The sequence below is a fragment of the Jatropha curcas genome, chromosome 6 (assembly GCF_041381405.1).
Source record: "Jatropha curcas cultivar XTBG-Jc1 chromosome 6, XTBG_Jcur_1.0, whole genome shotgun sequence".
Taxonomy (NCBI): domain Eukaryota; kingdom Viridiplantae; phylum Streptophyta; class Magnoliopsida; order Malpighiales; family Euphorbiaceae; genus Jatropha; species Jatropha curcas.
The window spans coordinates 3,922,075-3,944,245 of record NC_143156.1 but is presented as its reverse complement, the minus strand read 5'-3'; the positions used below and the strand labels follow the sequence as shown (position 1 = coordinate 3,944,245).

Here is a 22,171-nt window from a genome sequence, read left to right as displayed (position 1 = left end):
GGTGAGAACTTTATTTTCTGAATTTTCTTTTTCATTCTAAATACAAAATTTTGGAGGTCTAAATGAAAAGAAAACCAAAGAGCCTTGTAATTTGGAAAAGTTCATTTCGTTTGCCACCATAAACGTAACCTGACAATAGAACCGCTGTACATGCATAGAAAGAATTATTACCAAATGCATAATAGCAGTTGGATCATTAATCTGGACAAATTAACAAAATGAAGGGTAAATCAGAAAGAAATTGATATTTCATCAGACAACTCCACGAGTTTCAGAAACAGATGTTGATACTGTAGAGAGGAGATTTGAATGGGAGCTGACACTGAAAATTTCATTTTTGCGAACCTTTTCCATGAAAGAAACAAAAACCCCACCACTCGGCAAGTGTAGCACCCTCACCTTCATCTCTAATCTTTAGCACTGAAATTGCCACATGTAAAACACAAGCACCAGACAGAATTTGTGAAAAGAATCTAAACAAATGACAAAAAATCAATGCATCATCATACAAACAACTTTTAACTAGAGACTTGCGCAGAAGAACCTATAAATATAAACCAAAGAACAAAAAATATACCTGCATAGACTCTATAAAAGACAAATTGTTATATTGTCGTTAAACAATTCCATAGCCATTTAATTCAAGGATTCATTGCCTACCATTGTAGCATTAAGGTGACAGATTTGCTGCCCAAGTTGGTGGTGTTGCTGGAATCCCACTGGTACTGTTGGCCGCAGACTAGCACCAAATTGAAAAAGGGAATTATGAAAGATAGAAAGCTAGAGATTAATTTCATGAGTGCTCTTACACTAGTAAACTAAAGAAGACCAAACAAATACCTACAAACATACAAGTTTAATTCAGTCCAACAATTGCATCGGAGTAAACGTATTATAACAACTAAAGAGAATAAGTTTGTCTAACACTTCCATTTTAGATGACTCCATCGGATATCGTCCATGTCACAGAAACTCAGATATAGCACTTCAAATAAACATCATCAACTCAGGCCGACTATATACGTTGCTATGCTCATCTTCCAGCACAGGATAAGCTGCCACAAGAGCGTCTTGAGCTCCAATATACAGTGAATTGTAGATCTTCCAGTACACTTCTCTGACCTTTCGAGCAGGATGGAACAGACCCTGAAGACAGTAGTTTAATACAACAGCTGCACCCAGGGCTACCCTCATTCCTTCAATGGCTTCCATAACTGCATTGATGACATGAGGGGAAGTCTCAAAGATGTTTGGCCAAACATAGTTAAGCAAGTGCACCAGAGCATCCTCACAACCTAAACCAGCAACCCCTAATGCCATGTGCTTGACTGCAGAAGCAGCAGTCTGCCTATGAACTAGATCTCTGTCCATGAGTGCATCTTCAAGTAATGGAGTCACCGCATAGATATAGTCTTTACCCATCTCTCCTATGTATTCAAACAGGAAAGAGAGGGATTTCAAGACACCGTTCTGCACATTGAGTTCTGGAACACGATACTCATTCATCAAAGCCGGCAAAACTGTAAAAGGTGAACAGGTTTCAGCAACAATAGCAATCGCAACAGTCGTGCAAACACGATTTTGACGCTCCTGGACCTTGAGATTGTTTAGTAAGGTTGCCAGGACATCCTGAGGCCCAATGGCTTTTGCAATATATCCAAAAGTATTCACAGTAGCTCGTCGAATGCCCTTCTTGTGAGCCTTAAGCATCTCCAGAAGCTCAAAACAAATTCTCATCCATTCTCTAGCTGGAACAAACTCGGCTCCACGATCAGCAATACGACCGACAAGATCAATGCAATTTTCTTGGACCTTTTCATGCCTATTCTTCAATATAGGTGTCAACCTAGGAAGCAAATCCTTGATAGGAGGAGTCATTTTCGTCATACCAATAACATTGACAATAGCCTTGAGAGCTCCTAGAATTGATCCAAGAACTTCAGGGTATTCTTCTCCCAAGTACTCGTACAAGACAACACCAAGATGACCCATCAGTTGCTCCTCTTGACACTGCTTCATTACAACAGCAATCCTAGAAATAAGATCTGCCGCTTGTTGCCTTACCTTGGCACTTTTGTTGTTCAAGCGCCACTTTATGGTACCACAAATCTGTGGCAGATAAGGCTTCACCCTCTGTCCAAGAGCATTTACGACGGCGCCAAACCCATTGAGCATCACATTGGCATCATCACTAGTCTGCTCTTGGAAAGCATAAAGAATACCATCAATCAAAAGCTCTTCCAATCTAGCATCAATATCAGATGCACCTAGGTTTGCAACCACTTTCTCAATTGTTTCCATCACCATACGCCTGTATGGTTCACTCTCATCTTTAAGATCCTCAACAATTCTCCCCACAATATCTTTAACACCAACCTTGTTAGCAATCTCCACAGTTGTATCCACAAGTTGCCTATAATTTCTCCTATCTAATGCCATCCTTCTAACCCAAAAGTTCCTAAAGAATTCTGGAAGGATATCAGATCGAATATAATCAGCTTCAACACCCTCGGTGCTTACACATTGCTTGACCACTTTAAGGACAATTTTCTTCATTTCTTCATCAGGAGACTGGAACTCACGGATTAGGATAAACATAACTTCCTTGGTGTAGTAACTGGCATATATGGCATCCATGAGGGGAATAATAAAACCAATTGCCTTCAAGAAAGCAGCCAACACCTTGCCACGGTGTGACCTAATACCTTTCCACAATGGCTTCAAGACAGAGTCAAAGCTTTCAATACCATAAGGAGCAGCAGCTTCAGCCAGAGCAGCCAAGGACAAAGCAGTGATTGTCCTCACTTTTTGATTTTCATCATTGAGACCGTGTTCTATGATTTCCACAAGAGACCTCAAATGGGGAAGAACAGCACAACCAATCAAAATAGCAATCTGCTGCACAATCTTGATACCAGTGTGACGAGCTTGCCATGATTTCTTACTCTGACACACAGCTTTCAAGAACGGTAACAGTGCTGGAATACCCAAAGCAGAAGCAACAACACTAAAAGCTCTAGCAGTTGTGTTCCTCACATACTCATCTATGTTATCAATATCAGGACGCATAGCAGCGATCATAGTAGCCAAACCAGCTGCTTTACTCAAATTGGAGATGATCTCTCTCCCTTCAACACGAGCATAATAGTCCTCATCAATCAATAATGGTTCAATCACAACAAGGATCTTGTGAACAAAAGGCCTGACCAACTCATCCAACTTGTACAAAACCCTATCAATTACCTTAACCAAGAGATGCCTCTCTTGATCTTCCAAAGTTGGCTGCATAAGTAGCGGCAAAATTTGGTTAAACAGAGGCCCAGCACCAAACTCTCTGGCCTTATCAGTCAACTGCCTCAGAGCAGTCTTCCTCTGAGGAGGTGTCCCATTCTTAACCTTCAGCAGGAGCTTCATAATTTTCCTCTCCTTCTGCTCCTCAGGTGACAACTCCTCCTCCTCTTCTTCTTTTAACAAAGCTCCAAAGTACTGATAATCCTCAGGCTTCATAAATGGCAACCCACCAGGAGCCTCCTTTGGCACATCAAATTGCTGCCCCCTATTATCCTCAGGAATAGCATACAATGGAGTTCCCATTGGTGTTGGAGTTGCTAATAACTTCCTCGCAGGTGTCCTAATAGGCACATAAGAGGCTGGTGGCTCCAAAATCTTATACCCTTCCTGTGGAAACATAGCATCCAACTCCTCATCAGTCAAGGGCCTATTTCTCTCCTCGATATCCCTCTCCCATCTCATCAAATTATACTGCTCAGGGGTCATTGCATTCCGTAAATTAATAGCATTTGGAGTAGGAGTGGCTAAATCAATCCCACCCACAGGAGTAACTCCAGGAGTATAAGCAGCTGCAGGCGTAGCCCCTGCCATAGGTGTGGCGCTTCCCATAGTTGCAGGTGTCTCATCCCAACGTGACCTCTGCCTTTTTGGGGTTGGGGTGACCAAACCTTTTGGAGTAGCATCCCAAGTAACTCCAGCTGGAGTAGCCCCTGGAGTAACTCCACCAGCAGGAGTAGCATCTGAATCTGCTAGCCTGCCAGGAGTGGGTGTCTCGTCCCATCTATTCCTTCTCCCAACAGAGGGTGTTGCATCCCCAAGTCTCCCAGGAGTAGGGGTGGCATCCCATCTTCCAATACCAGGAGTGGCATCAGGCAAATCCCAATCTGAACCAGTCTTCGCCTTTTTAGCTGCACCACCCTCATCATCCTGTGACTGATCCCACCTATTTCTCCTCTTAGGCGCTGCCTCCTTTGCTACAACAGGAGCACTCTCCCTTCCCTCTTTTGCAGCCTCCTCTTCCTCTTTTTTCTTTTTAGCAATCGCCCTCAAAGTCTCTTCCTTCTCCCTCTTCAACGCCTCCTCCCTCATCACATCAGCATACGTCCTTACAGAAGGATCCGGGGTCTTTTCCCCAGCCGCAAACGCATCATGCCTATCCGGCGAAATCACCCTGTTCAACCTCCTCCTCCTATAATCATCCTCCCGGTCAATAATCTTCGACGGTTTCTTGAACCCACCATCATCCATTTCGTCCGCACCACGAGGCATCTCTTTGAGGAGAGACTTAGGGGCAGTATAAGACGCAAGCTTTCGAGCAACTTCATTATCAACAACATCTAAATCCTCCTCATCATTCACTGGAATCGAAGTAACATAGGCATCGCGGTCCGTTGCACCATAGAGGTCTTTATCAAAGGTTAGAGAAGTAAGAGAGGCAAGCTCTTGTTCCATCTTCCTGCGCTCTTCTTGGGTTTTCGCTATCTCTGGATCCATTTTGATTTGGAATGATTCAATTCGTCTCGTGCTTTTGTTCCAGTTACAGATAATCTAAAACCCTAGAAAGCAGATTAACTGAAGAATGGAACCAGAAATGACGGTCAACACAGGAGAGTAAAAATTAAACTAGACTACTGGAGCAAGAGAAACAACTGAAGTATCAGTTACCTGATTTTAATCTGATGATCGTCCAATCTGTGGTTCTCTGCAATGGAAGAGGGAAACTGGAAAACGAACGGTAGTATTCTGCTAATATAAACGGGCGAACCGACTTGTGTTGAGCATCTCAAGTCGGTTTTCTGGGCGGGTAACTAATGACTACGGTCAGGCTTGGGCTTGTGATTGGGCTTTTGGGCTGATCTAAGGTTATGTTATTTTAATTTTAGTTAAATTTGCTTTTTGAGAAAATTTTTTTTTCTTTTTCTGAATTGGTAAAATTCAAATTCAAACGAAAATATACGATTGACTTATTACTAATAAGTAACAACTACTTTCCGGTTTAACAGTTTGCTTCAAAAAAAAAAAACTACTTTCCGGTAACGAAAATTGGAGAAATCTGATCAAAGTAATGATTCATTAATTTAATCGATTGCATTAGCTATTAATTAATAATTTTTTTTTTTAAAAAAAATCTAATATGATTTAGCAAAACAATTGTTATAATCGACTAATTTATCCTTTTATCAATAGTAATTAATAGTTGATACGAGTAGTTCATAAAAAATAATGATAGTTTTGAAGTTATTATTATTATTTATTATTTATTAAATATTGAAGTTAGCATTACCAACATAATTTATTTTAAATCAAATATAATAGACTTTGCTTAAAGTTTATGTAAGTATGAGAATATGACTATCTCGAGTTATATTGATAATATTTTGATAATTTTATAATAATAAATTCTTCATGTATGGTAATTATTAATGAATTGTATGATAAAACTAAATATATTTTTAAGACTCTTTATCCAACTATAGCCTTGGCATTTTTGTGATGCAAAATTGCAAATTGATTATGGGCAGGCACATTATTACAAATTCTAATAATATTTTATTGGTTTTTATATGTAAAATATTAATTTAATAAGTAGTTCATGTAAATTTTTAAACAATAATTTTTATATTTTTCAAACATCTAATAAGTATTTAATTGATTTAATTTTATAAATTGAAGTGTTTAATATGAGAAATGAAAAATTAAATATAATGGCAAATTTCAACTCATTTTAAACAAATAAATATAAAATATAATATAATATTTTAAAAATATGAAAGATTTTTATAATATATCAATCACCGAACAATTTCTATTATGAACATTCCAACAAAAATAAAAAAAGAAGAAAGAAAAAAGAATTCTACTATGGATCACGTTAGCCTTGACATTTGACATGAATTCTCCCATCCTAAGAACAATGGTTAATGAACCGAACTGCTTGTAAGTTGCTCAAGCATTTGACATGAATTCCCATCCTAAGAACAATGGTTAATGGACATTTGACATGCAATGGTTCTAAGAACAATGGTTAATGAGACGAACCGAACTGAACCGCTGCTCGAGCATTTTACATAATTTCCATCTTGCTCGAGATTTAACTCTATAAATGCTAGCCGAAACCTACATCAACGCATCATAAATTTTAAATTTAAACTCAACGCGTTTACGGTTAGCTAGCCGAAACCTACATCAAAACGATATCCTTCTGATTTCAAAAATTTCAAATGAAGCGGAACGAAAATTAAACTCGAACTTGACTATAAGACAAGATTTCCAAACTCAATTATATTGCTATCGAGCTCAATTATATTTGTTATCAAGCCAAGCTCATTAGAGCTCAGTCCGGCTGGACTCAGACTTGTTTACACCCCTTCTACCAAGCAAAAAAGGCTCCAGTCTCAAGCTTTAAATGAAACAGCTCATGCTGTTCTACAAATCTTTTTCATGCTGTTCAGAGCAAGAAACAAACCCAAACTCAGTTTTCAGGCTAAATCTGCAAAATACTTGGTTGATTAAAAAAATAATATGCATGGGATGGAGAAACAGTAAAACAATTGACAAACATAATATATCATTAAACTAACAGGTCACAAAGATCAATCTAAAAATTTCAAGTTACATCTTCAAATGATCAAGCTTGGACTTTAAAGAGGGAAAAACAAATCTTGGTCATTAGTTCATTTATTGTCACAAAAACAATTAAAATTCAAGCATTTGCGACCTCCTTGGAACTTTAAAAAATATATAAAAAAGAAAAAACTAAGAAGTAAAAATACTTCCAAGCTTAATAAAACAAGTACACCTACTAAAAAACTTATAATAGAAGTAGTGGGAGCAAGCTACTTCTCCGATAAAAAACATATAGTGGAGAGGTAAATCATAACACTAAGTTAAGTGACTTCATTGCTTTTGCTCTTCCTCTTTTTTGGATGCATCTTTGATCTCATCAGTTCCATCATCCTAAACACATGAGAGCAATCATCAACAAACAGCTAATGGACAAAAATTAATGAAGACAGAGTAACAGATATGGAACACAATGAAAGAGATCAAGACCTGCATATCTGAAGTCCATAAAGTGAGATTATCACGAAGAAGCTGCATTATCAAAGTGCTATCCTTGTATGAGTCTTCTCCCAGTGTATCGAGCTCCGAGATGGCTTCATCAAAAGCCTAAGCAAGACAACATAAAGGTTGATGGAAATCTATTACAGATATAAAAAAAGGAAAGAAAGAAAGAAACATTGATAACTTGTACTAAAATTTGCACAAGATAACCTAGCAACAAAAACAGAAAGTATCAAAATAAACTCCTAGCTTAATCTTATTCCATTTAAATGTCAAGGGAAATCAAAAGAGGAAGTGAACCAATGACACATGCACTAAGAAGAGAGCAAATTTCACAAATTTCAGATTTCCTCACCTGTTTGGCAAGATTGCAAGCACGATCAGGAGAATTCAAGATCTCATAATAAAACACCGAGAAGTTCAGAGCCAGTCCTAGCCGGATGGGATGAGTTGGAGCTAGTTCAGCATTTGCTATATCCTGTAAATTGACATTACAGTAAAGACAATTTATTATCAAATGATGTCAATATTCAAACCAAAAATATTATCTGTATGCAAGTATAACAATATCCAGTAAGGAGACAAAACAATTTTGCTTGTTCACAAGATAACAAATGAGGTACATACCAAAGAACTGCCATATCCTCTAATAAAAACAATCACCCAATCATTCTTGTGCACATCAAGAATTTCATTTAAAAATTCAATAGTATATTTTAATGTAAATGTACAAAGTAAAGACATCCCAGAAACTGTAGAAGCAAACATTCCAAATTGCCCAAAACTACAATAAGCTTTGTAAATAACACTATCCATATAGAGGACAAAAACTACCCATTATTATATTGGAAAGAATAAAAAACTGTATCAATTAAGCATCAATACCATAAAAAGATTTGACATTAAATTAGGCAGTTTCATTATGGTGGTATACCAGCCGCCTGTTCTGGAACTTCCAGTTTTTAACATGCCCATAACAAAAATTACAAGGAAATTTTCATACCCAAATTGAAATCACATGATAGACCAAAATCTTATATGGCCAAATTAGACTTTTCATAAATCATGGATAGGAAATCAGACAATATCCACAATCATCAAAAGAATAACAACAAATACAAACAGTAAAAATCATGTATAGGAAATCAGATAATATCCACAATCATTAAAAGAATAACAACAAATACAAACAACACGGCATGTCGCATTCATAATATATAAACCAATAGCATGGATTCTTGACAAGCCTTTCCAATATGAATTACCCAATCAAATAAATAGTAAAAAAATAAAATCAGTTATAACAAAAGGTAGAGCCATCAATTGTAATTCACAAAAATCACTAAAAAATAGAGGGATCAAGATATCCATAGATCCAAACCAGAAATTAACCCAGCCAAACGAGAATATTACAAAATCCAAATTAGTAAATCTCACAAATACGATCCATTTAATTTAACATAAGAGAATTCAAGTCAAACATGATAAATTTGCACAAATACAGAAATTAAATCTCCAAATAAATATAAACCCACAAACCTGAGCAGATTTATACGCACTAAGCGTATTCTCAGCAGCCTCTTTCCTCTCGTTTCCAGTCTTGAACTCAGCGAGATACCTGTGGTAATCTCCCTTCATCTTCAGATAAAACACCTTGGAATCACCGGTAGCAGCAGCCGGCACGAGCTTCTCATCCAAAAGCTTCAAGATCCCGCCGCAGATCTCGGAAAGCTCGCCCTCAATCTTGGCTCTATACTCCTTGATTGCAGCGACGTGGTCAGCGTTACCGCGGCTCTCTTCCTTCTGCTCGATGGAGGAAATGATCCTCCAGGAAGCACGGCGAGCGCCTATGACGTTTTTGTAGGCGACGGAGAGGAGGTTTCGTTCCTCAACGGTGAGCTCGTCGGATTCCGGTGTGGAAAAGACGACTTTCTCCATGAATTGAACCATTTCCTCGTAGCGTTCGGCTTGCTCGGCCAGTTTGGCCATGTAAACGTTGTCTTCGCGTGGAGATCCGGCGGCCATTTTTCAGATTTGATTTGGGATTTGGGAGTTTTTCTTGGAATCTGAAGGAAATGAAAAAATGCAAGGTATGAAAAAAGAATGGGAAAGTGAATATATTGGAGATCCGCCATTTATTGTAAGGGTAAATTGCATATTGGTACCTTAACTTGTATCAAATTTCAATTTGTACCTTTGGGGCTTAGGCTTTGAATATATCTGTCAAGTCCAAAACCAATTTTAAAGGCCTTAATCTTATCTAATTCAGCCAAATCCAAAATCACATTGATCACTGTAGGCCTTCCAATTTGGTAGCCCATTTATTAATTTACATGGATTTAGGGCAGATAGTTAGCGACATAAGCTTCCCATGTCAAGAAATTAAGGTGGGGTTAGTACTGTAATTTCATAGCAAAAAGGGTAGAATGGTAAAAACGGAAAAATGGTTATATTGCCACTATACTATTCCGATGAACAGTACTTTCTGGTTGGGTTTTAGTATCTATATATAATTGTTGGATTTGAGGAAAATGTATTAAATATATTAAAATCTCTAATTAAAGATTTTCTAATTGGACACATTATATTTTTATTTAATTTTTTAGTTTTATATTATTTTTTATATTTTAATTTTTTAATAAATCATTAATTAAGCAATTTATTGATACAAAATTCAAATAATAATTTATGTCTGCATTTATACTAAAAAGAGTATAAAAACTATAGTTTCAGCTATGTATAATTTACACATAATATGTACTAATGGCTAAATAAACTCATGAACTTTGTTACTTTAATCTTGTGACCCTCAATTTTTACTTTGATCAATTAAACACTTTAACTTCAAAAATTATACCTATTAAACACTTCAATTTTTCAAATTATTTTATTTAACACCTCAACTTATAAAATTAGATAAATTAAGCACCCATTAAAAAAATTAAAATTTATAAAACTTATTATTCTGAAAGTCATACTAACAATATATTAAGTCGATATTTTACAGATAAAAGTCAAAATCCCTAAAAATTATTGATATTAATATCGAAAAGTGTGTAATATTACCAAAATTTACAAGTTTAAGTACATAATAAGTCATCTACAAAATTTAAAACGCTATAAATTTAAAATTGCAAAGTCCATGAATGAATTTATGTAGTCAGTCGTATACTAGTATATTTTTTATGAATAACCATCAACATTTAGATTTTCAAAAGCAATTATATAAACACTCCTATTATCTATAATCTTATTGAGCATTGACTTTACATCTCATCAATTTGTCATGGTTTTCCATTTTTATTCATCTATATAGTATGTCAAAGGAATCTCATGAATTTTATGAATAAATTAAATTGGTCAAAAGAGATACTCCTTCCCTCCCACCCAAAATCGTTTAAGATTTTTACATAAAAATTAAATAAATAATTAATTTTTTTAAATTATACTAAAATCAAAGATAATTTTATTAAATTACTTATATTGCAAGTATAACTCTGTGAATATAATCATTATATCTAATATAAATAATGATAAAATTGAAAAAATTTCGCTTGTTACTCTTTAAAATACTTAAAACCTCTTATAGAATGAATTACTGTCAAAACAACATTTATAAATAAATTAATCATAATATTTAAGCTTACATTAAGTGGATTTCATAACTTAATAAATATTACAGTCAAAAGTTAACATCCTATAATATATTCATGCAGCCGCCACCAATGCAATTATCAAGGAATTGATTCAATTTTCATAAAATTCACTTTTCAAGTTTAACTGATACTTAAAACCATTGATTCAAAAAAGAAAAAAAACTTTAAAAGCTGCAAATTAAAAAAAGAATCCCGCTTCTCTAAATATTTAAATTAAATTATACTCCCTCAAAATCATATATATATATATATATATATAAGCTCACTTTCCTTTTTTGTCTGTCCTAAAATAGAGTCCTATTTTCTTTATTAATATATCGTTTATTATCTAATTTCTTAACATACATCCATTTAAAATTACTTCTCGTCAATATCATATATAAATTATTCTTTAAAAATTTGCGGAGACAGTGACATGTAATGATTATTATTATTATTATATTAGCAAAATCAATATAGTATTAATGACAAAAAATCTCTATAAATATGCATGATTCTTGATGAACTCAACTAACCTAACCAATCCAGTATCTCAAGAGCCATATATAAACTCTTATTATGACTTTCTTCCTCCTTTCTCTTATTAATTGTTTCTTGTGCTTTAGCTCTTCACTTCAGCCATAGCTATACACAGAAACAATGAGACAGACCGATTGGCTTTGCTTGAATTCAAGGCCAAAATAAGTTATGACCTGCCATGATTTCTTGGAATAGCTCTCTTCATTTTTGTCAATGGTCTGGTGTAATATGTGGCCGGAGACATCAGAGAGTAACTGAGTTAAACCTTAAGTCTCTTAACCTTTCAGGTTCTATATCACCTCGTGTTGGCAATTTGAGGTTTTTAAGGATATTACGCCTTGAAAACAATAGCTTTAGCCATGAAATCCCTCCTCAAATCGAATATTTGCAGAGACTTCAAATGTTGTCTGTTAGCAATAATTCACTTAGTGGCCAAATTCCTTCCACAATATCTAATTGTTCTGGCCTTAAGTTTCTTTATTTGGATCATAACATTTTGTCAGGGCAAGTTCCTACAGGAATTGGGTTCTTACGAAAGCTAGTAGAGATTGACGTATGGGAAAACAATTTAACAGGAACTATTCCATTGTCTTTGGGGAATCTATCTTCTATTCAGCTATTTTATGCATCCAGAAATCATTTTCTTGGAGTTATTCCTGATACTTTTGGCAAATTAATGAATTTAATGTACTTAACCGTTTATGATTATCAGTTTTCAGGTAATATTCGTCCTCCCTTCTTCAATCCGTTTATGATTATCAGTTTTGAGGTAATATTCCTCCTCCCTTCTTCAATCTTTCGTTATTGCAAGCCATAGATATGGGAATCAACCATTTCCAAGGAAATCTTCCTATGGATATAGGAATTTCTCTTCCAAATCTTGAATTCTTTTCAATTGTCAATAACCAATTCACTGGATCCATTCCACCTTCAATTTCTAATGCCTCAGATATAGACATAGTTCAGCTCCATGGAAATAATTTTACTGGAAAAATCCCTTCTCTTGAGAAATTGCCGAAGATTATCGTCTTACTCCTTGCGCACAACCATTTAGGAAGCGGACAAGTTGATGACTTGAACTTTGTTTCCACTTTGTCTAATGCCACTAATTTAGAGGAATTTCGTATAAATCACAACAACTTTTGAGGGATTCTGCCTCAACATTTTTGGAATATTTCCAAGAACATGCAGGAGATTGTCATATCTCACAATCAAATAATTGGAGAAATTCCAGATGCAATAAATGATTTTGTTGAGCTAGAGCTTTTCGAAGCATCAGGTAACAGACTCTCAAGTACAGTTCCTTCTAACATTGGAAACCTTCAAAATTTGAGATATTGGTTTCTTGATTCTAATTCTTTTTGGGGATCAATTCCCTCTTCTATAGGAAACCTAACAAGTCTAATCGCCATTGAATTCTCTTCTAATAAGTTTCAAGGCACCATTCCTTCAACAATTGGGAATTTGACAAATTTGCTAGAATTAAGACTTTCAAATAACAATCTCAGTGGTCATATACCTCCACAAATCTTTAGATTGTCTCCCTTCTCAATTGGCATTGACTTATCCCAAAATCATTTGTCTGGTTCTCTTCCAAAGGAGGTACAAAATATGAAAAATATGGGGACTTTAAACGTTTCTAATAATATGTTATCCGGTATAATTCCTGCTGGTTTAGGTAGTTGTAAAAGTCTACAATTTTTATACCTGGGTTCAAATTTGTTTGAAGGTTCCATTCCTTCATCTCTAAGTTCACTCAGTGGTCTGCAAGAATTGAATCTTTCTCACAACATGTCAGGAAAGATTCCAGAGTTTCTAGCTCTTTATATCATTAACTTTGTTGGATCTGTCTTATAATGAGTTTGAAGGCATAGTACCGATAGAAGGAGTTTTCAAGAATGCAACCGCAACACATGTAGCTGGAAATAAACTTCTTTGTGGTGGCATTCCCGATTTCAAGCTACCTTTGTGCAAGCTTGAACATTCTAAAGGAGGATTGACTTCAAACTTGAAGATTATAATTTCAGTTCTAGCTATGCTTATAGGTGCTGCAGTTATGCTTATTTCTCTATTTGTAATTTTCCATTCAAGAAAGAGAAAAGCAAAGACTACTTCAATACTTTTCAGGAACTCACAATTGAATTTATCTATCAAAGTCTCCTTAAAGCTACAAATGGATTCTCTTTAGACAATTTGATTGGTACAGGTAGCTTTGGTTCTGTATATAAAGGAAGTCTTGACCGAGAAGTAATTGTAATTGCAGTGAAGGTTCTTAACCTTGAAAGACAAGGAGCTTTAAAGAGTTTTGTAGCTGAATGTGAAGCTTTACGCAACATAAGACATGAAAATCTTGTCAAAGAACTCACAGCTTGTTCAGGAGTTGATTATAAAGGCAATGATTTCAAAGATTTGGTTTCTGAGTTCATGGTTAATGGAAGCTTAAATAATTGGTTACATCCAACTAGCCTTGAAATTAATGAAGGGTCAAGGACTTCAAATCTTCTCCAACGACTAAATATCGCCATTGACGTTGCTCATGCACTAAGATACAGCATTCAGGAACACCGATTATTCTTTGTGATCTAAAACCAAGCAATATCCTTCTTGACGAAAGAAATGACTGGTCATTTAAGTGATTTTGGGTTAATCAAGTTTCTTTCTAATCGAGTAAGAGGAACTATCGGTTACTGTCCTCCAGGTAATTTATGTTTTAGTTATTCCTTTCATCAATCTTTGGACCCTTCAATCATCACAGTTGATTCATATTATTCCTTGACTTTTTATGTTTATGCAGAATTAACATGTCAACTAATGAGTTCATATAATAAACTAATGTTTCATGACATCAATAGTATTATAAAAATATGTCATTAATTGCATTATGTGACTTAGAGATATATTAGAAAATGAAACTATAATGGTTATTCTTATTTGTTTATTTGCTGAAATGACATACTAGTTGTATTTATTGGAGTTTGGACCCTTGCCCCTTGTTTGGATGGAATATTTTTTTTACGAAAGAAAATAATTATGAAAAATATTTAGATAAATGTGTTTCTCTTTGTTCGGAAAGATGAGAAAAAATATTGAAGTAATTTTTCGTTAGGGCCCACAACATTCAGTGTCCGAAGTCTATTGGCTCAACTAATCTGGATTAGCGCCGGGCAAGCTCGAAAGGGGAGCAAAACGCTCCAATTCCGAGTGTTTAAAAGAGCTCCGTACTCAGGGTTCAAATTTAAGATCTCTGGTCAAGGGAAAAGAAATTCATATCATCCCATCTCACTTCTCGGAGATAAATATCCCAAATTATTTAACAAACTTTAACCATTTCTTAAATACCATATTATTTAAATGAGAACATAATTATCAATTTTAAATAATAACTTTTTCTTTCTTATAGAATTTTGTTATTTTCAAATAAAAAAATAAATTTATTTTCCTTTTTCCAATATTTTCCTTCTGTCTCTTCCAAATAAAGTTCTTATTTCAGTAATCCTAAAGTGCTTGAAGGCTATAATAATGTAGATGCGGAGATACATATGGACATAATTCATGCAATAAAGGTGATTTCTCTGGATTCAGTAAAATTACCTTTGTATATAAGCTAATATGATTTAACTCAAATCCTCTTAAAATATTTAACTTCAAAATAAAAAACATAACTTTCAATAATTGAGACTGAAATAGATGAAAAAACTTGTATAAAAAGTGTTTTGACCTTTTTTTTTTTTTTTCAAGTGTATGTTCAGAACTACCTTTATTTTAATAAATATCCTCTATTTCATTGATTTAATTTATAAATAGGGCCATAAACCCAGGGTAGATAAGTTTTTTCGAATAGAGATCCTACGTTTCAAATTGGCTTACTATCAAAACCAAAACAAAATGACTTTCCTTCTTCGAATGTGGCCAGGTGGGGCAGAAATGGTATAGAAATTGGGCCTTCAGTGTGAAGATAAACGGGAGCCTTTAAACCCAAGGACAAGGCCTTGTTGAAATTGGTCCAAGTGAGCCCAATTGAAAACCGTAGCGAGTTTAGGGCACTTTTTATTATTTATTTATTTCCTAGTATTGGCAATAGGGATTTTAACTAGGTTTAATTTAAACCAAATTAATCCAATAGAAATTGAAATAAATTAAAATTTTATAAAATATAAATCGAATGAAATCAATTATATAGAATTAAAATTAAATTAAACCGATTTGATTTGATTGATATAGGTTTTTAGCTTTTTTTTTTTTTTTCAATTTGAGCTTATTTTTTAGACTTAATAAAAATTTGAATCAAATTGAAAAAATTTTAATTTTTCTGTGAAAATTAAAATCGAGATGAATTAAATTTTAATTTTTTAATAAATACGATAAAAGAGCATTAGTCAACAAAGTGCGATTACGAGTATACTGCTCATCCTTTTTTTTTTAATATAAGAATGAGGTAGAATTTGACACGTGGCTGCTTCATTTATCAATTAGTGTAAAGGCAGAATGAACACTTGCCTGCTTAATCTATCAACAAATGTAAATTGAATTTGAACAAAAGAGTCAGTTTTGAGTTTATTTTTTTCTTAATATTCAAAAAAAAAAAAATATATATATATATATATATATAATCTGAGACCTTTTGGTCAAAACGAGCAGTCATATATATACAATAGCTATGTTTCTCTGTGTCAAATTCTTTTGTTTTAATTGTGACATGTTTTCTGTTTTATTAGAGCTTCACATTAGGAATTTTGTACGGTGACTTGAATTCTTTTTTTTTTTTTTTAAAAAAAAACCTATTTTTGTTAAAATTTTACTAAAAAAAATATCAATGTCGTATAAAATATGTTTTTTTTTTAAAAAAAAAAATAGGTATATTGTAAAATAATACATATTTTTATTATGTTATAAAACACATCAATTTTTTATACAAAGTCAACTGAATTTATAAAATAATGTGTATTTTGTTAAAAATAACGAAGAAAATGAAACCTACCGGTTGTGACTTGGCAACGCATGCTGTACATGTAGAAAAAACTGTCAAAGTTCAATTCCTACTAAACGCACCTACAAGGAGGAGTGAAAAGTCTTAACTATGATTAAACCTCGAGCTATTATGGAGAAAATAAAAGTTTATAAGTTTATCTTATCATATGTAGTCTAAAATATTATTTTTATCTTATTTGACTATAATAATAATAATAATAAAAATAAAATTAATCACTCTGGTTTCAACCAACAGCGTCACCTCGAAAAAATGATGAAATCGAAGTTAAAAATTAGGATCGATTTTCAAATTAAAAACTTTCTATGGTTGAATAAATTATGAGTTATACGTAATTAAATTTTTTTTAAAGGGAACAAACATTTTTATTAAAAGAAAGAAAATCATTATTGACTCTGTTAGATACTACCACGACACATGATCTCAAAGGAAAAGATATATGCCAATGAACATGGGCGGTAGGTAAACCAGGAAGAAGAATTGTCAAGGAAATGGATTATTCTATTCTCATTTTTGTTTATTTGGTAGCTCTCAAGGCTTCTATGCCTACCATTTTCCATTTTTTTGACCAGCAGGATTTATGAATCACATTTCTAAAGTATTTTTGTTTTCATCTTTCAAGCTTATAGCCAATCCATATTTGCCTACTTCTTTGTACTTATTTCAACTTTCAGCTCACCTTTAGGCAATTTGCCTGTTGCTGTTGGCATCACCATATATTATAATGGTTTAGTGTCTTTAATCTTATCTAAGTTATAGCATAGAGAGTAAGGTCAAGACTTGGATAAAATTGGAGAAATAGTTGTTTTTTAAATTTATTTTATTGGATAGCTTATTTTTCTTCCCGGAATAGAAATTAGGACCGAAAGCTCTTCGCTGATTGAGATAATTTTGCAATCAAAATAATTTTATAAGCAAGCATCCGTCATGGACCAGCACAATATTTTATTTTAATTAAATAGTCGGATTTCTCTTGTTCGTATTAGTTCTGAGTCGATTGTTTAATGCCCGGGGAAAGCCTTTAGTTCACCCAACACGTGGTAACTCGTCTGGTTGTAGGAGCAATTTAAGTAGTCCGCTTATAGCTGATGGGTTCTGGACTGAACTCATGAGAGAATGTTTATTTCTTTTAATTTTAATATTAATACTCAACATAGATATGATTCTAAAACTCAAATTTTTTAAATTTAAGGTCTTGGATTTAGTCTTTAAATTAAGATCTTACTGGATTTACTGTATGAGTGTTTAACAAATAATGTTGTCTTAGGCTGTGTTCGGCAATAATAAATGCTATTTTTTATAATGTTTGGTAAGATAGCGTTTGAATTAGTTTTTAGAGGTTTAAGATAATGTTTTTATAAAAAGTTAAACCCATATAATGTTTAGTTTTTAGCATTTTATAAAAAGTTACTTAAATATCTAATAATTAAACGCTACTAAAACAATTAATAACTACCAAAACAACTAATTTTACTGAACAGACTTTTAGTATACTGTCGTTGTCGAATCATTTATCTTGTCATATATTTATTTTTTTTTATAAATAATTATATTGTATATTTATACTTTAAAGTGAGAGCAAGAATTTGAATTGTAATGTAGTTTGGTTTGATTCTTTAATTAATTAGTTGATTCGAAAAATTAACTAATAATTAGTTTCCAATTTGCTTAGAAATTAGTATATTTAAACTGCCACTACTAGAACTGCACTTCTGAAATATTTTGTGGTACTGCACGCTAGAATAGAAATTTCGGCTTCTGATGTGTGTCTTACATGTAATTAAATTGATCTTAGCTGACTTTCTTGTTCCTGGTGACGAAGTGGGCGGGAAGGGAATTATCAGAAGTGTATAATATTAATAATTATTAATATTAAAAAAATATAAACTGAGTTTTAAATTATTGTTAAATTATAATTTTATTAACACTTTGAACATTGTTTAAAATAACATCATTCACAATCAATTGACTGAAAAAAAAAAATTGATCTTTTATAAAAAAGATTTTAAGATGAAAAAAAATATAAAAAATTTGTCTTTAAAATGATAATTAAACTAAACCCGAAGTATATATTTTATTCGATACAAACTTGAAGAATTATTATTTTTAAAAAACTAACTTTGAGGTCTGTAATTTATGATTCTATTCATATTTTGATGGAAGAACAAAATATTAATAAAATTATAATTTAAAGAATTTATAATTAATTTTTTAAATAGAGTTCCTTGTATATTGATATATTATAATTTAGAAATTAATTTATATTTTGCTTGATATTAAGATTGTTTAATATTATATTTATGAATAAATTAAGCTCATGAAGAGAAATATATATACATAGCGAGAGAGAAAATAAGAGAAATGTATTTTTAAAATTATTAAAAGAGGATATTTAATTTTAGCCTGTGTTAGGTGACTCAGCAATATATAAATGACTTTTTTTTTTTTTTTGGGTAACTAACACTTTCTGCTGTCACCAACCCTTTGTCTTCATCTTCTTTATAATTGCAAAATGATTCTCTATTTCCCTACATGATCTCAACCATATCAGCAAATTTGTCCAAACTGGTTTGTGTAGATGTTGAAATGCTTAACCAATTCAAGACAACTCAGAATGATTCGATTAGTTCACCATATATTCGATTAGTTCAGACATTTGATCCCTTTTAATATGTTATTATGGGTTCAACTATTTATAATTAAATAAGTCTGAAATGAGTATGAATAATAAAAATTATCACTCATGACAATTTTAAAATATAAATTAAGATTTATAGCAACTAAAAAAAATTCATATATATATATATATATATATATATATATATATATATATATATATATATATATGTGTGTGTGTGTGTGTGTTTGTGGGTGATTTTTTTGAAAATTTTTATCCTCGAACTTTAAACTAATTTTGCTATTGAATTTTAGACATCCATTATTAATTATTTATTGTCTTAAGGCCACGTTTGGTTCAAAATGTGTTATTTTGTAGAAAATATACTTCTCGGAAAGTAAACTTTTAAGGAGATTATTTTTCAAGAAATATAATTTAGATATGTTTGGTATGTGACTATAAGTCAATTTCTCTCAAATTACAAATTACAATAATATCTATAATATAAATTAGAATGTATGTAAATAATAGGATACATTAGTAAATTCATTGCAAGTTCTCTAGCCACAACGGCGGATCTAAAAATTTTTCTTTTTAGGGTCAATAGTTTTGCTCTTTATCTAAATCTCTTAATTTTTCTTTTACCTATAAAGGAGGGTCAATAAAAAAAATAGGAGAGGTAAATGAGTAATTATACACGTATATAAAGAAAATTTGCAAAAAAAAAAAAACAAAAATCAATTGACTCATTTTTATTAATACATCCGCCACTATGGATGTAAATAAGCTAAGTTAACTCGCGAATTATTTTAATTCGGCTCAAAAATAGTTTGAAAATACTTGAATCAAGCTCAAATTTAATAATATTTAATTTGAAAACTCATCCAACCTTAATAAACTTAAAATTAAAATTTTTCAAATTAAAATTGAATCGAGTTCAAACTAAATTTTTGAGCTGATTAATTTTCGAGCAGACATTTCAACATGGTTAGTTACAGCTCCGCCGGCTGATTTACACCCTGTCTGCCACTGCCTAGCTATCTAACTCTAAGGATATACCTTGCGATTTTTTGTCATCTTCCAGAACTTATTTAATAGATTTGCTGACTACCCAAATAAAATATTATAAAAGAATAATAAAGCTCTAATAACTCCAAAAACAATGAAACAAAATAGGAAAATGGCATGGTCAGTGGTCACTGGTCAAAAAGTTTTTAACATCTATTGCTCTCTGGATTAGATCATCTCTCTCCCTAACTTCAAATTGATTAGCTTTCTTATGTTTTTCAATGCACGTGCGATTGGTCTAACCAGGCAAAACATCAGTTTAATTACATTATTTTTATTATATTACTTCAGAGAAATTAGTTTATTATGCATTATTCTCCTTCAGTTACGTTAAACATTATATATTTTGAATTCATAAAATAATTTACCCATCTCAATTTTAAGAAAAAAAAAAAGAAATAATTAATGCTATTTAGTGAAAAGGCTAAAATTAGAAAAAAAATAATACTGATTTTAACTTTTTAAAATGGAAAAACATTTTATAAAAATATAAAATTTATCATTTTTTGATCCTTAAAGTCTTAATTTCAAATCTCATATTAATAAAGTATGAATGGGTTGTTGGTTGTTTAATATAGTTTAAACTTGAAAATGGAGATGTTAATTTCCCGTGAAATAAATAATTGTGCCTGCTTAATTTCTTTTTTTCTAAATTAATCTTGAAAACATGCTAGGCTGCTAGCAAGACCCTTTTTTTTTTTAAACAGTAATTAGGTGAAAAATGACAATAAAACAAAATAAACAATTCTATAAATTTTTTTTAAATAATTGGTAGTTTGGAGGCCAAAATGTATTCTTGTACGTTTACTGGCTTTAATTGCGTATAATAACAATAATTACTGTCTAATTATTTCAATCTTTGACTATATGTAACGCAACAATTACTTTCACCAATTAATATGTCCAAAAAAGTATACTAGTTAGGTTTAAGGACAACAACATTAATTTATTTTATACTTCTTGTCCTTAAAATCGAACAAAAAGAAATACAATATACTTAAAAGCATTAGCAAAAATTATATTAAAATAATATGTGAGTGTTACTTTATATGTAAAATATATAGTTTGGTTATGTTAATTATTTTGTTATAAAGAATTTTTGATTGAGATAAATGAAATTTATAAAATTTGAAATTAGGCTAAAGTGAAATATTGTACATAAATGTATAATTTAGTAGTAAGTGTATAAATAATTTTTAAATCTCTTTCATCAATACTAAAAAACATAAAATAAAAAATTTAAGTAAAATAATAAAAAACAAAATCCAATTATCAAAATTAAATTAAATTAAATGAGTTGGATTTTCCACCAACCCATTAAATTATAGTGATAGATATGAAAGAGTGTTTGCTTTATAATACATTACAAAGATGAAGATTGATATGTAAGTCTGTAAAAATAAATAAATAAATAAATAAAATAAAGTGAATAGTCTTTTAATCATAGTTTTAGTTTGAAGTTGCCTTCATTTATCAGCAGCAGCCCATAGCTTATACTTTTTATTATCTCGTTTCACATTGTTTTGCTTTTAATCTTCTTTTATTTTAATAAACTCAAATCTGTTTTTCGCATAACATATTTGTCTTTTTTGTTTTGTTATCGTTGGTTATCTCCATATTTGGAATTTTTTTTCCCTTCTTTATGAGGGTAATCCATTTTTTGTGAGGGTTTATTACTAAATAAAACTATAACATTTGATTTTATTTAGAGTCTGATAGTGCAGCATGTTATTCCATTGATACTATTGACACATAGCAGTGGAAACTCATATATATTCGTCATATGTTGCAAATTATTAGAAAAACAATCTAGTTATATAAGATCCAAATGAGTTATTATTTTGACTTTCAAATCAATTAACGGACTAATTGCTACTATGAAGATTTATATTTTTTGTTAAGATCAACTCTAAACGGAAAGATATGATACTATATTTTTTAGTTTTAATTTCAATTTCATTATTCAAA

The 22,171-nt window shown here is 32.0% G+C and overlaps 2 protein-coding genes and 1 pseudogene across 2 annotated transcripts; 1 reads left to right on the top strand and 2 right to left on the bottom strand.

Moving 5' to 3' along the window:
* Positions 1-553: 553 nt before the first annotated feature.
* Positions 554-5,087, bottom strand: LOC105631598 (splicing factor). Its single transcript, XM_020678406.3, has 2 exons — positions 4,957-5,087; positions 554-4,863 (listed from the first exon to the last, which is right to left on the bottom strand). Exon 2 carries the CDS (start codon positions 4,783-4,785, stop codon positions 988-990), a length of 3,798 nt encoding a protein of 1,265 aa, XP_020534065.1. The 5' UTR covers positions 4,786-4,863; positions 4,957-5,087; the 3' UTR covers positions 554-987.
* Positions 5,088-6,842: 1,755 nt separating this feature from the next.
* LOC105631597 (14-3-3-like protein 16R) lies at positions 6,843-9,460 on the bottom strand. The gene is made up of 4 exons (XM_012213768.4): positions 8,896-9,460; positions 7,712-7,834; positions 7,345-7,461; positions 6,843-7,248 (listed from the first exon to the last, which is right to left on the bottom strand). The coding sequence occupies exons 1-4, from the start codon at positions 9,379-9,381 to the stop codon at positions 7,189-7,191; spliced, it is 786 nt and encodes a 261-aa protein (XP_012069158.1). The 5' UTR covers positions 9,382-9,460; the 3' UTR covers positions 6,843-7,188.
* A 339-nt stretch (positions 9,461-9,799) lies between these two features.
* LOC105631724 (uncharacterized) lies at positions 9,800-14,331 on the top strand (annotated as a pseudogene).
* Positions 14,332-22,171: the final 7,840 nt, after the last annotated feature.

Bases quoted from the DNA above. Each gene is read 5' to 3' on its own strand.
- LOC105631597 (XM_012213768.4), bottom strand. From the start codon at position 9,381: ATGGCCGCCGGATCTCCACGCGAAGACAACGTTTACATGGCCAAACTG. The intron at 7,835-8,895 runs GTTTGTGGGTTT...GTCAATTTACAG, and splicing joins GTGCGTATAAATCTGCTCAG to GATATAGCAAATGCTGAACT. The intron at 7,462-7,711 runs GTGAGGAAATCT...TGTCTTGCTTAG, and splicing joins CTTGCAATCTTGCCAAACAG to GCTTTTGATGAAGCCATCTC.
- LOC105631598 (XM_020678406.3), bottom strand. From the start codon at position 4,785: ATGGATCCAGAGATAGCGAAAACCCAAGAAGAGCGCAGGAAGATGGAA.